The sequence below is a fragment of the Cucumis sativus genome, chromosome 6 (assembly GCF_000004075.3).
Source record: "Cucumis sativus cultivar 9930 chromosome 6, Cucumber_9930_V3, whole genome shotgun sequence".
In the NCBI taxonomy this organism is placed as follows: domain Eukaryota; kingdom Viridiplantae; phylum Streptophyta; class Magnoliopsida; order Cucurbitales; family Cucurbitaceae; genus Cucumis; species Cucumis sativus.
Window position 1 is genome coordinate 1,528,225 of NC_026660.2, and position 15,292 is coordinate 1,543,516.

The 15,292-nt window shown below is 32.6% G+C and overlaps 2 protein-coding genes across 3 annotated transcripts; one reads left to right on the top strand and one right to left on the bottom strand.

Moving 5' to 3' along the window:
* The first annotated feature begins 6,252 nt into the window (after positions 1 to 6,252).
* LOC101213986 (adenine/guanine permease AZG1) lies at positions 6,253 to 8,318 on the top strand. Its single transcript, XM_004138504.3, has one exon. The coding sequence runs from the start codon at positions 6,434 to 6,436 to the stop codon at positions 8,168 to 8,170; it is 1,737 nt and encodes a 578-aa protein (XP_004138552.1). The 5' UTR covers positions 6,253 to 6,433; the 3' UTR covers positions 8,171 to 8,318.
* Positions 8,319 to 9,993: 1,675 nt separating this feature from the next.
* LOC101217970 (mini-chromosome maintenance complex-binding protein) lies at positions 9,994 to 15,086 on the bottom strand. 2 transcript variants are annotated; one of them, XM_031887205.1, is made up of 15 exons: positions 14,825 to 15,086; positions 14,420 to 14,533; positions 14,239 to 14,346; positions 13,975 to 14,106; positions 13,396 to 13,440; positions 13,159 to 13,266; positions 12,725 to 12,883; positions 12,373 to 12,447; positions 12,122 to 12,235; positions 11,723 to 11,925; positions 11,192 to 11,327; positions 10,873 to 11,100; positions 10,703 to 10,770; positions 10,499 to 10,614; positions 9,994 to 10,416 (listed from the first exon to the last, which is right to left on the bottom strand). In XM_031887205.1, the coding sequence occupies exons 1-14, from the start codon at positions 14,990 to 14,992 to the stop codon at positions 10,500 to 10,502; spliced, it is 1,773 nt and encodes a 590-aa protein (XP_031743065.1). In that variant the 5' UTR covers positions 14,993 to 15,086; the 3' UTR covers positions 9,994 to 10,416; position 10,499. The 2 variants fall into 2 exon arrangements, with proteins under 2 accessions (XP_031743065.1, XP_031743066.1); XM_031887206.1 differs by lacking the exon at positions 13,975 to 14,106 and having other exon boundaries at positions 9,994 to 10,614.
* Between the last annotated feature and the right edge of the window lie 206 nt (positions 15,087 to 15,292).

The following is a 15,292-nucleotide window of genomic DNA, read 5'->3' on the forward strand; positions in this document are numbered from 1 at the left end:
TGACTTGCGATTTTAGTATTCTTACGTTGTTAATTTTTGTTTGATTACGTATTTTTTACATTAAAAACCCATGTATTAATTAATTGAAAATAATGGCAGTATTTTGGTTTTAAATAATAGGTGATTATTTAAAATTAATCTCATGGGATGGGACTAGATCCCCCATGTGGCCCATTTTGGTAGTAAGCTTTCAACTTAATTAATTTGTAATATCAAAATTAATAGGACACTAGTGGGAATATATATATATATATATGTATGGTTTTCATTTTTAAGAAACCAAAGCTTACTTAATTGTGTTCATTAATGGTAGGTTATAAGATAAAAGAGACAGCTATACACACAAATACTTGAAACCATATCTTGTTAGTGGGACAAGTGTTGTGTTCTTAAACAATTCTATATTTATTTTTATATGCAAAATTTAAGAATTAAATAAAAGTAGTTTACAAACTTAATTACTAGTTTTATATATTGATTCCCATCTTGATAATTAATATACGGATGGAGATTAAAATTAAACCAAAATGATTATTATGGTTGGTATGTGGTGGATTGATATTCAAAGTTTGAAGTTAATGAATGAAGAGAAATTTAGTATGACAGTAAGTATTTTAGATGGATGAACTTAAAATTTAAAGGGATGGATAAGATAAGGATAAATATAGTATAGAATGGGTGTTGAATATTGAAAAATATGATGCAAAACTTAATTTGTGCCACATATGATGGAAGGGATATATTCGATGGTGGAGGTCATTATCAAAAATATGATATAGAGAAAAAAGAAATTGATGTCACTAAACCCAACATGTAATCTTAGCAGACATTGTGCTGAAATGATGCTGTCCAGCTGAATAACAATTTCAAAATTATATATTCATATATAAATGAAGGGACAGCTAAGTACCATCTTCTATAGTTTTTACTATTTCCTTGTATAAATTCAAATAAATGAATAAATGCTAAAAAAGAAACATCATAGGTAATAAACTAACCAATTGAATTTTATGACAAAGACATTAATATATATATTCAACTTTCAAAATTGGTGTCTTTACGTTGAATGCAATCAATTTTGTATCTTCTCACCTTTAATTAATAGCGCTCAAATGTTGAGATGTGGAATGGATTAATTTCATTTTGAAGAGAATGAAAATAGATTCACAATATCCATAAATGTAGAGATAAACAAATGTAGAGTCACACCGTCTCTTGGCCCGAAAGAAGTTTAGTTATAGTGATGCTATAACTTATTGTTCATTAGAGGGATTAGAAGTACTTAAGGAGTTAGATGTAACTACAAGGACAAAATAATAATTTTCGACCTAGTTATACTTACGAATAATTTATGAAGGTTGATTGCAGTGTCGATTAGTTATATCTAATGGACACATAAATATATTTACAAGTGCAACTATTAATCTTTAATAGAATGACTAATAGTTAATGAATGGAAATTAATTTAATCAGAGAGTTTAACAAATTAATCTCATATCATTGGAGCTCAATTTGTAGGTTCACGAAGTCCTCTTGTTAGCATTGTTCATAAATGTTAACTTTTACCGAAAGACATTTGTAAAATAAAATATTTTTTTTATTTGTAAATGTAACGTTGTTATAATTAAAGTAAATAAGAAGCAACAAATATTCAAACTATTTGTATTTAAATATAATTTGGCATATAAAAAAATAGGTTCATTGAATTTTTTGTAAATGTGAAAATAAAATTAAGAAGAACAAATTATTAATTTTCATAAATATAACAAAATGACAAAATATTTACTGTAAAAAAATGAAAAAGTTTATGAAACTGATCATTTTTTTAAATATTTCAGGTTTGTCATTCCTTTTCATTGTCTTTCTTCTCTTCCTCTTCTGCAAATTTTTTTCTTTCCATCTTCTTCTATAGTTTTTCTTTTATTTTTTCAAACTGTTATTTGATTGTTACAAATATAAAAGATCATGAAAAAAGAATTGTTGAAATATTAGATAGCTAAATCTAAACGATCGTATATCAAAATAGTCAAATCTAAATGATCGTGTATAAAGAATGTTTAAAAACTCATATAGATTTGGATAGTCAAATTTAAATAATCAAATCTAATCAATCGTGTTCCAAATATAAACAATTGTGTACAAAAAATTCTTAAAAAAAAATCGTTGAGATTTGAATAAAACCTAAACTATTTTTTTCCAAATAGATTACGCGTGAGATGTTCAATTAATCACGAAGCATTTTTTATATTTACCATTGTGAGTCAATAGACTTTTTCTATTTTTGAAATTGTTGTATATAGTGTAAATATTTGAATGGTTTGTTATATTTTGAAAAAGACCCAAAACCAACAACTATTTACTCCTTTCTAGTTTTTAATTTTGTAAGAAATGAAATGTTTACGAAAATAATGGGTTTTGAATTTAATGTGTTGAAAAAATATCCATAAATGGTTTTAAGAAAATCCGAAAAACAAAACTCATTTTTCAAAAGGTTGTAAGAAATTGCGTTTAAAAACAAGGAAAATATATACATACACATATGTATTAAGAAAAATACAAAAACAAAGAAGCAAACAAAAAACACCTAAGCATCCTTAGAAAATTCCTTCTATAACTTTTTTACTGCAACAACTAATAGGATGAAGATTGAAGAATTGAAAGGAGAGGGAGGTGAGCCTAAGGATTTTTGTTTTTGTTTATTTGTTCATTTGTTCATTTTAAAATTAAACTAAATAAATATCTTGAATGAAAATAGATTTGAGTATTAATCTCTCAACATAATATATAATTCTCTATTTAAACTGATTTCTCTTTTCTTTTCTTAAATTTTATAATCTAAATATTTACTCATAAAAGAGAATAATTAGGATAAATGATCAAACTTATTAACCATATTTGGATGTGAACTATAATTGTGTATAAATTCACCATTATCTTATAAAATAGAATTGTGAATGGATTTTTCATAGTAAGAATGATTAAACACAAACAAAACCAAAATTGTAAATCTACTTCATTATAGTTAACCATAATTACTAAATTGATTGATGTACTTCACATGCTCTTAATGGCAATTTTAAAAAGGGAATCATCGCAAAAAGAAAGAAAAAATTGTTTGATAGAGAGAATTGATAAGCAGTGTGGTAAAGAGTGGTTTGAAATAGTTATCCTACCTATGATAGTATGATGTATGGTTGCTTTCTAACTTTTATCATAAAAAGATAGTGTGTTTTTAGTGAGAAGATGAGTCAATTTAATCGGAAATAAAAAATCATATTCTTACTATTCACCAAGAGTAGATGACGAACAAAGAAATGATAATAATTGGTTTGGAATATATCATATCATAAAATCCATTTACATGTTTTTCTTTTTAAAAAGAAAAACCATCCATGAAAATAATTGGTTTGGAATATATCATATCAATCTCCTAATTATTTAGGGTCAAAACATATAGTGTGAAACAAAAAGAAAATATTGTTTTCAAGTTGCCAACTTTTGAAGAAAGGAACTATTTTCATTCAATATTTTTTTGAGAAAATTTTGAGACTTTTATTTTAATAATTATTAGTTGTTATAAAGTATATATCAATTAAAGTATTATCAAATATATGATAATGCAAAATAAATTTACATATATAAGAAAACCTATACTCAATTTTCATAAACTAATTAAATGGTTAATAGAGATAGATTTATGTAACATATATGTTTGACTATAATTACGTGTGAAGTTGGAGTTGGTAGAGTGAGTTATTAAATTATTAGTGTGTTGTAGTTATGGTAAAGATTTGTTTAATATATAGTTTGTGTAATTAAGTTGAAAATAGAAGAATAAAAAAAAGGGGGGAAAATGAAATAGAAAGTGATAGAGGCGAAAAGGGAGATAGAAAAAAGAAGTGTTGTTTGGTTTCTTCACTCAACCACCCACTCTGAATTCCCCACAAAGAATAGTGAAAAGTGAAAGTGATTGAGGCCAACTCCCACAACTAATTTGCATCTCTTCTTTCATTCTCTTAATTCATAAATAATTTCCTCTTTCTGTTCATTCAAAATTCTTTTCAACCTAAAAATGCTTTTTAACCTCTATTATCAACTATCTAATATTTGTTTGTATGTATAAATATTTTAGTTTATTTTTTATATTTTAAAATATTTTTTATTTATTTAATCTTTCTTACACTCTATTTCTATTAAATTAAATTATTTTTTAAAAAAAATAAATATAGCAAAGCTCGAAAATATTTATTCTAGACAAAGGCTTACAATGAAAAATAGCAAAACTGTCAATATATTTGGTAAACGATCGTTTAGATTTTACTGTTTTTTTTTTCTATCCAATTATTTAGATTTTATTTTTTAAAGATTCTTTCAAGATATTTTAGTACACAATTGTTTAGATTTGACTACTTTTTTTACACGATTTTTTCGCTACCCAATATTCCAATAATTTTTTTTCACCATATCGATCAATCAAATAACCGTTTGAAAAAAAGAATTAAAAACAGATCTTAAAAAACGATGGAAAAGAAAAGAAAAATTGCAAAACATGAAAATGAAGGATAAAAGTGAAATATTTGAGAAAAATAGTAACTTTTTGATTTTGCTAAGCCGGTGGGTCGTAAATATTTTAATATTTTATTATATTTATGAAAATTAACCTATAAATAAATAGGATATTGGGTAAAATTGATAGATTGAGTTTTTGTGGTAAAGGTAAATGTTTTTTTTTTTTTTTTTTTACAATTGTTCATAAAATTCCAATTAAATATCATATCTTTGGATTTGATTTCTTTTTCCTTTTTTGCATTTACACTTATTTATAATCTTAAAATTTGATTTTTACGAATTAAGTAATGTGAAAGCTGATTGGCCGAAATTGTTTTAAATTATTCTAATTTGAATTTGTTTTGTTTCATATGTGTTATTTAAAGAAAAATGAGATATGTGTGTAAGCGACTTTAATTGGAAGTTTGTTTATTTTTGTAAAGAAATGGAAGTTTGTTTCACATTTGGTATTTAATAAAAGGAATTTTTGTTTTTCAAATTATTTCTATAAAATATTATATATTAGAAACCATATACGAAAATGAAAATGAGTATAGTTTAGTTAAAGATATATATTAGTAGAGTGAGAGTGAAGATAGTTTCTTGGTTTCCATCCCAGTTTGATAGTTTTTCACTTCATTCTCATTTTTTGCGACATTCTCCACGAGAATAAAGATGGAGAACTATATGAAAAATGTGGGATCGGATTCTTTCCGTAAAATTTTTTTCTTTTCGAAAATTTAAATTTAAAAAAAAACTACTCAAATTTTTTAATAGAAGTATACAACGTTTAGCAATCAAATGATTGAGATGCATGATATAAATTAAAATTTTAACATAAACGTGTTCTATTTCGTTATCTTGAACAATAAAGAATAAAGTTGAAATTTATATAATAATAATAATAATGATATAAGATTGATGGAATGCAATAAATGGTAAGAAAAATAAGAGGAGAAAGGTGGAAACATGGATGAAGAATGCATTCTCCACCCCACATATTTATCAACAATATCACTTGTATATGGAAGATAGAAGTCTCTCTACTCTACTCTTCTTTCTTTTCCTTTCTTTGATTTAAACGTAGATTCTGTACCTTTTTAGAGTAGATGATAAAAGTAATGTAATTGATTTTAAAATGAGTAAAAGTATATGTATTTTAATATAGATTAGGAAGAGTGATGAAGCATGTGAATTTGCATAAGAAAAAAAAAAGGATTAAATGAAAAGGGGGGAAGATGGAAATAACAAGAAGAACAATAAATAGTTTGATTGGGAGTGGGACATGTTTGGAAAAGAAAAACTAAGTAAGAAGAGTGAGAATGTGTGTGTGACATACTCATTTCTTCTACATAAACATTTTCAATATTTAAAATTCAAACAAATTAAATTTAAATAAAATAAATCGAAGGAAGAAAACCAAAAGTCATTCTCATCTAAACTAATATCCACTCTTTTCTTAGCTGGGAAGTGGGAACTATCTAATACTTTGTCATTTTCATTTTCTTTTTTTCTTTTTTTTTTCTTTTTTAATAAACATATCAATAATAATAATAATAATCCTGTCCTAAGAAAATATGAAACCCAAAATTTTAATTTAATATATTATACATACAAGGATAATTAAAATAAATATTTTGTAAAAAAAAAAATAATAATAATAACAATAACAATAATGAGGCTTGACTGAATGAAACTAAACTAAGAGAGATCCGGTTCCAGAATCTAATCCTCTTCTTCCTCTTCCTCCTCTTCTTCCTCTTCCTCTTCTTCCTCTTCTTCTTCTTCTTCTTCTTCATTCAAATTTATTTATATCTAAACCAATTATGTGTTCTTAGATACAAATTCCCTCTTCTCCAATTTCTCAATTTCCCTTTTCCTAATCATGGAGATCGAAACCACATCCCAACCGGGTCGTCTGAACCGCCTGAACTCCGCCGTTGCTCAAACCTGGATCGGAAAGCGGTTCAAATTAACCGAAAGAAACTCCAACTTCACCACTGAGCTCCGCGCCGGCACCGCCACTTTCTTAACCATGGCCTATATCTTAGCCGTCAACGCCTCCATTCTCGCCGACTCCGGCGCCACCTGTTCCCAATCCGATTGTGTCCCACTCTGTTCCGACCCTTCAATTCCACTCTCCAGCTGTACCGGGTCGGATCTCCGCATCATCCAACCCGACGGATCCTGCATGTTTGACCCGGTCAATCCTGGCTATGTCGATTGCCTCGATCAAGTCCGTCGAGACTTGATTGTAGCGACGATTGCTTCGTCCTTAATCGGCTGCGTTATAATGGGTGTTTTCGCAAACCTTCCTCTCGCTCTAGCGCCGGGAATGGGGACTAACGCTTATTTCGCTTACACAGTCGTCGGATTCCATGGCTCCGGTAGTATATCTTACCAGAGCGCCTTAACCGCCGTTTTCATGGAGGGGTTAATCTTTTTACTAATTTCCGCAATTGGGTTTCGTGCAAAATTAGCGAAATTAATTCCAAAGCCAGTCCGAATCAGTTCCTCGGCCGGAATTGGTCTGTTTTTAGCGTTCATCGGATTACAGAACAGTCAAGGAATTGGTCTAATCGCCTTCAACCCATCAACATTAGTAACAATTGGAGGGTGCCCAGAATCCTCCCGAGTGTCTGTAGCGCCGGTGGTGAGTTACCTGAACGGAACGATGAGTGTAATGACCGGAGGAACAGCTTCAGACGGGATCCTCTGTTTGAATGGACGAATGGAAAGTCCAAGGATGTGGCTGGGAATAGTTGGATTCGTCATAATTGCTTATTGTTTGGTGAAAAACGTAAAAGGGGCTATGATTTACGGGATTATATTCGTGACGGCGGTTTCATGGATTCCGAGAACGAGGGTTACGGCGTTTCCAGAAACGGCGTCAGGGGAAGCAGCGTACAAGTACTTTAAGAAAGTTGTGGATATACACACAATTAAAAGCACAGCAGGAGCACTTAGCTTTAAAGATTTAGGGAAACCGTACTTTTGGGAAGCTATGATCACTTTCTTATACGTGGATATTTTGGATACTACGGGAACCCTTTATTCAATGGCAAGATTTGCTGGTTTTATCGATGAAAATGGGAATTTCGAGGGTCAATATTTTGCATTTATGTCAGATGCAACCGCCATTGTGGTGGGTTCTTTGCTGGGGACTTCGCCGGTGACGGCGTTTATCGAGTCGTCAACGGGGATAAGGGAAGGAGGGAGGACGGGGTTGACGGCTTTGACGGTGGGGGCTTATTTCTTGTTAGCGTTTTTCTTTACGCCGTTGTTGGCGTCGATACCGGCGTGGGCGGTGGGGCCGCCGTTGATACTGGTGGGAGTACTGATGATGAAGGCGGTGGTGGAGGTCGAATGGAATGATATGAGGCAGGCGATTCCAGCGTTCATAACGTTGATCTTAATGCCGTTGACGTATTCAATAGCGTACGGTTTGATTGGTGGGATTGGGACTTACGTGGTGTTGCATGTATGGGATTGGACCTTAGCTGCTTTACAAAAATGTGGACTTTTGAAGTCGAAGTTGAAGGATTGTGAGGTCAGCGGATCTAACGGTCAGCTCGTCCTTCATCACCATCCTTCCCCCAAATCCCTACATGACCAAGTTTAGTTACTTACTCTTACACTCTTGTTATTTCATCCTTATAATACTTTCTTTTACTTCATTTAAATCAATTCATGTAACTACATATCTCACCTTACCTTACCTTACCAACCATTCCTACTTCTTCTATTCAATTCACATTTCTTCTTACTTACTCCCTTCTCTATACTTCTTTTACTTTTTTTACTTTTTTATTTTCAAGAAAACATCTTTCGGTTTTTCAAAATTATCATCTACCAAATAGTATGAATCAAAATAAAATACTCTACTTAGGGGAGAGAATAAAGAAAAAAAATTAAAAGAAAAGGATGATACTTGTGATGTTGTTGTGTGGAGTGGAGATTCTGGAAGGAACAAGATGGAGGGATTGCCACCAAAGCCATGAGCCTGATGCTTCCCCCTCTTCACTTTCATGTGACCCCAGTACCCACAAGCTACGCCATGTTTCATACTGTTTTATAATATGATACTTCTCTTATTGTCCATTATAGTTTGGACATCAACACTCAAACTCCTCTAAACTGTATTATCTTTTCGATTAATGTTGATATTCTTTTATTAAGTTTTATATATATATATTTCAAGCTCGTAAATGGAGAAGAAAACGATATAATATTCTGTATTTTTTCACTTGTTTTTTTAAAACTTTTAGGTCAATCAGTGTTTAACATTGTATCAAAACCAATCAAATCCAAAAGAAAATGGAACCATAGTTGAAGATGTTGAAGGGACAAGTTGAAGATTCTACGTTATAAAATCAAGAGTTCTCATGATTGTCTAAAGATATACGAACTACTCAACTCATTGTAAAATGATTTACCTCATGTTATCTAATAGAATGTTTCATCTTTTCATTACTATTTCTTTTTCCCCTAAGATTATTTAAGAACATCAAACATATACATGTATATATACAAAGAGGTTATTATTTTAAACCACAAAACTACTAAAAACTTAAAAGATATAGCAAAATATCACAATCTATATCCATCTTAATCGATCACGATAGATTACTATTTGTGTCTATCATGATACAAACAAGTACAGATTATCTTGGTCTATCACAGTTCATCTTTAATAAACTAATATTTTTATATCTTTTTGTAACTAAATCATTTTGCTATATTTGAAAATGTTCTAAACATATATTTATATATATATACACACATAAACAAATGTCATGGGTAGTTAGGAACCCATAAGTTTGACTTAAGAACCCCAGTAAAAGAGAATCAATCAAAGGGAGGGAGATTAGCAGCACATATTCTTGCATCTGATCAAGGTTTTTGGACTGACACGAAATGATGAGGCATGTATGCATCTTTCTATTCCAATTTTGTAACCACAACCAAATAAGAAAAAAGGAAAAAAGAAAAAAAGAAAAAAAAAGACCAATTTTGGAGGTTATTGAGGCATCGGAGACAAGACAAGACATGGTCCACAACACAAACTCAAAGGCTCTTTGTAATAACTGGGACACGTCTTCAGGTTCTTTGTCTCATGAAATGACACCATTACAATGCATTAGTGTGTGGTTCCATACTTCCTAACACTCATTCTAAAGATCCTACCCTCCCCCTCCTATTATTGTTGATGCTATCCATCACCTTTGCCTTTGCTTTTCCATTTGTTCTCTTTCTTCTTTTCTAGCATATTGTCACAGCACACAACCTAGAGGTGTAAACATGAAGCTACCTACCTACACCACACTCTCACTCTTTAATACAAATCTCAGCAATTTTAGTCAATCGGTTGACTGATGTTATCCACACCTTCACCTCTCAACCAACTACTTGTTAAGGCAAACTTTATCCAAACTATGCCACAAGTTGCAAGATACTTTAGGACACTTCTTGTGTACAATCACAAAACTATACAGATCAAGTCTTGAAGTTACTTCAGCACCATAGAAAATCTAATGGTTCTTTCAGTATCCAGGGCAACTGTTCTATAAACACGATTTTCTATAAATTAAACTCCCAAAAGGAAAATTATCGATTACAAGTCATTTTGGGCAGTACCCGCTAAAGTATGGCAGTGGCAGGCTTTTCTGTTGTTGAATTTGGTAGGGTAAGTTCAAACATATACTAGTGACAAAAGTTTAAATCTTGAACTAATGTGGGAATTGGTTTTCTTCTGCTTGGAAGTTGGGACTCCGCTCAAGTCCACTTGTTTACAAAACATTAGACGCTGTCTAATTGTTTCGTATGGTTTGGTGCATTCCTGACCATAGGATTTACAGACACGCAATACTGCAATACCATACAACAAAATCTAAGCCTCCCATCAGCTGGAGTACATAGAATGAAGTGCCAAGTGCGTTGTACAGGATACCTCATCTGAGCCTCTCCCTTCTCAGCCTTTCTAGTTCCTTAACCATCTGCCAATGTTCCAATGACAGGGAGGTTTCTCCATAACTCGCACATATCAGGCGACCTATAGTTAGCAATCTGAAAAAAATTTACAGTGGTTAAGAATAACAATACGAGGTAAAATCAGAAATTAACACTGCAAGTAAACGTGTACTACTTTACTTGCCTGCTTAAGTCCTGACTGCCTAAGTTCCTATCGGCCTGCTTTGCTGCCACCAAGTCATTTTCTACAACCTGGCACATAATAGAACCCGGAATAGTCAATTTTAAGCGCAAGAGAAATAAATGCCAGTTTTACATGCTCGATTTCAAGAATCAAGTAAATCTAATAGGTACCTGCTGCATTTCTGACTCAATGGAATGTGGCAATAACCTAACATTAGATAAGTACCACCTCCACGCTTCTAGTGCATCCATATCAGTAATTGCGGTTGAACCTACGGCTGAAGGTTGGAAAGGCACAACCAAATCAGCTGGCAAAATGTTTGATTTACCCTCGGACAAAATTAGCAATTGGACATCGGTTGTCATATCCATTTTGTAGTATTTGAAATCATATTCGACCTGGGGGAGAATAGTCTTTATTTAATCAATACAAGGACGAAGAACCAGTAATTCAACCAAAAATATAGAAGATATTTCATCAACGAGATACCTTCTGCAACTCCATTAGATTTTTCAGCAACCTTGCATTTTCAACCCCAAGCGAACTTAGTGTTCCTACTTCTAGTTGAGTTTCATCGATCATCAAATGTGACCCTTCTGCCAGCTGAAGGACACCAGGAACCAGTCTGTAGTTCGTCAAGATATCACATAAATTATTTCAATTTGGATGAAATCAGATAAGCGTTAACCAACAACTCACATCATTATGTAAGACTATAAGTTCGAAAAATACTAGGATAAGTGGTAAGATTAGTAGTGAGTATTCTAGTAATGAGGCATTAAGTTTGTTAGGTCTTTTGGGTTATAAATAGTAGGAGAGAGTATGGTTAGAGATGTAAAGAACTTTGAAGAGTCTAGCACCCTCAAAAATTAGGTTATCTTGTTACTTTTTACAATTATATTACAGGATATTTTCATATATTTCCATATTTCAGTGTTGTTGAGTTTTCTGTGTGTTCTTGTAAGATATCCCAACACATTATTGTTGTGATATAGTAAAAGTCATTCACCGTTAAGTTACCTGTTTATCTCATAATCCTTCTTTGGTGCCAGTGAAGCAGTATTTAAATATTCCACTGTGAGAGGTATATATTCCGTAAATGGAAGAAGGTTCTTGACAGTAAGCCTCAGCTGATTGCCAAAAATTGACAAACTTTCTCTGTTAAAACCTGTAAGGTTCAGTGAAAGTTTACCCACTGCCATGGAATCCACCCTAGCATGCACCTATTCAAGAAAATTGTCAATTGAAACTTGAAGCCATACATGATAACAATGCTCAAATTATAGCATCAAGAATAACAGATGATAGAATTAGATGATAGTAACGAAGAATTAAAAGAAAATGCCCTTACTAAAAATAAAAATAATGATAAATAATAAATTAAACACCAAAAGCTATGTCCGTGGAAACAACCCTAACCTTGGACAGAAGATGCAACAACAAAAATTGGGCTGCAACTCCATCATTGCCAAGAGCAATGGTCAGGTGATTTAGTAGAGCTGTGCGTATCTCTTTAATTCGATGGGGTATGGGCTGTTACATAAGAAAATAAAGTTATATACGGCACACAATGAAAAAGCAGAAAAAAGCTACAATATTGACAAAATAAACGAAATCAAGAGAATAAAATCAAACATCACTTGTTGTTATAGTAGTCTTATAGAGAGTACCTCTAACACATGGCAAGTGTGGAGAAAGTCATGAACACCAAGTTTCCTGTGAATCACACAATGGAGGCGCGGTACCTATACCAAAATTGGAAATTGATGCTATATCAATTGACCTAGAATGACTTTAAAAGCTGTTTTACCTTCAGCTTACTTGAGTCTTATATAATTCTGGAAAACTAATGCTATGAATTTTAGAACATATAAAACTATTATGAACGTTATATTTTAAAGAGCAGTGTTATATGTCAAGCGCTGTACCAGTTATATTCGGAATGATATCAGCTAATAGCAACTTCTAGTGGAAGTCCACTAGATAAAAGAAAATGATGAAGAGTTCAAAATGCATCAATACCATGTCGGGAGGAAATTGATCTGATAAGTCCTCACTCAAACCATTCGAAAACTCATCATAGTCGTCCTTGTCAACTTCCTGCTCTGTGCCCAGGGTAATAACACCAATAAACTCAAAAACATCATTCAACTTTAACTCAGACTCCGCGGCATCATAAATCTGCAAGATACATTATTAGATAAAATAAGGTATTATTCTAGTAGTTAGTTTAAGATATTATTATTATTAATCAGTTAGGTAGTTTTTCTTTTACTAAGGCTGTATAAATATCCCTAAATAGGAAAGTATCAATTAATAACATCATTCTTTCACTTTCAAGTCCCACTTCTAATATACATAGATATTCTGAAAATTAAGAAACGCTTCTCACGCTACACAATTTAAAATAACAAATTATAAAACAACCTGACTCAGGATATTGGTTGGGTACTTACCTTAACTATACAAGGAAGAAAACCCCTTGCAGTATTACAAGCAGTGCTTGGACTAGAAGTAGCCATTGTTGAAATATTCTGAGAGTATGGAGAAAGTTGCTCGTCTTTCTATGAAATGAAAGAGATAAAAAGAGAATACTACGTCAAATTAGAATGAAACGAGAGAGGTACAGTTGCATAGATGAAACAATCCAAACGATCGTACCCAACAAGTAACAGAAAAAAAAAATTGCTGACCTGCTTTTTCCCGCTGGAAGAATTTAGAAACTCATCACTTGGAGCCTGTGATTAAATGGTATGTCAGAAAACCAGCGGCTACTGTTCCTTTTAATATATAATAGAGAAATAAAGCAACTGGTTCATGCATTAAATTGTAAGAGCCAGACCAAGGAATAACTTTCACCCAACAGACCCAAACAAAAAAGATAAAAAGAAAAAAAGAGCAACAAGTGATGATGATACCGAAAGTCTACTAAATACCAAAAATCCATGAAAAATTCTCTACGAAAACCCAATGCGAAGTAATATCTCTTCCTCATCTTTTGGGATCATGCAGACCTCCTCTGAGGCTAAATAACTAGGATGAAAACACCAACTAGAGACCTTTCCATCTCGTAATAAGTAACTAGAATGTTTCAATCCTGCCAAATGTCAGAAATCTCTAGTATGCTAACTCCATACAGCTCCAAGCAGGGAAAGTGGCAAGAATCAAATTTTGGGAGAGAAAGGGACGAGGCAAAACTTTTATGCAGACTCAATCATGTCACATGAATAAATCTAAAATAAAACAAGATCATGTCATAGGAGAAAAATTACAAGAATATCCATATGATCAACAGCATTTTCATCCATTCTGCAACGTTTTTGTCTGTTCTCAGATGTCCCCTCAGCACTATTATTAATCTCTCCTAAACGTGAGGAGTCAGTCCAAGAATTTTGACCTGGAACCTAAATGATAAAGAAAGTACTCAAGAATAAATCATCAATCATAACCGAGTTTGATCTATAAACGCTCAAATTCAAAGGTCGAAAACTATGCAGTAATAGCTAACCAGATAGGGACTTTTACAGAAAACTCACAGGCACACAGTACAGCACACGGCGTTCCCAAATGCGCATATCTGGTGAAAATCCAGTGGGACATTGAGAGGAGTTCATAAACTTGGTGGTTTTCCATGTAGAGCCATCCTTCATCATTCCAGAGAGTCTTAACACACACGAAAACAGAAAAGGAACATCTTGAACAGGTAAACGAAATTACCTTGTAAGCGCCAACATAGAACTCATTTCCCAGCATGTCTTGAATCATTCCCCGGAACCGAACAAGAGTGTTCGGCTGAAGCCATTTAACGCTAGAAGCGTTAAGAATTGGAACCTACAGAAAGCTATCATCAAATGACTGATTCGAAAAACTAGTAGAACCGAACCCTTCATTCTAACCAAAATTACTCCGAAGACATTCACTACAAAACACGGAAGTTGATTATTAACTAGTTCCAACTGAGAAACACCCACACAAAAAGGCTTCTATGTGAATAGATACTCAAATAGAAAATGAAATCAACTACCCATCGATTAGTTAGGGAAAAAGCACTTAATTGCTTCAAGTAGTAAAGAAAATTCCTTACAGAGAATAGAAATAAGTTGAATTAGGAAGTGATTGAACCTTAGATAGACCATTTTGGTCGAAAAGGAAGTGTTGAAATGGTTGGAGGGCGCCCCAGTCTTTGCCATCGAAAGACGCAGGGTTTGAACCCGATGAAATGGCCTTCTCGAAGGTTGATCTGACAGCGCCAAGAGGATTAACGAGGAAATCGTAGGGTAGTCCAACCATGGCTGAGTTTTCTCTCTGAATCTCAATCTCAGTCTTGTGTATGGTATTGATTTGGGGCACTAAATACAATGAAGAAGGTAAAGATGTTTCCCGCCAAATGAAGCACCATGTTCTTCCTGGTTCCCGCCATTTTTGTCGTCCTTATAAATCCCAATTTGGGCATAGGGTTTACCTTCGCCCTTTCCTTAACACGTATTGGGCCACCAACTCCCAACTTTTAGCCCAAAATCGAGCAAGCGTCGTTCCAAATATAACAATTATATTTAAAATAAATAAATATATAACAATATTTTAAAAGAA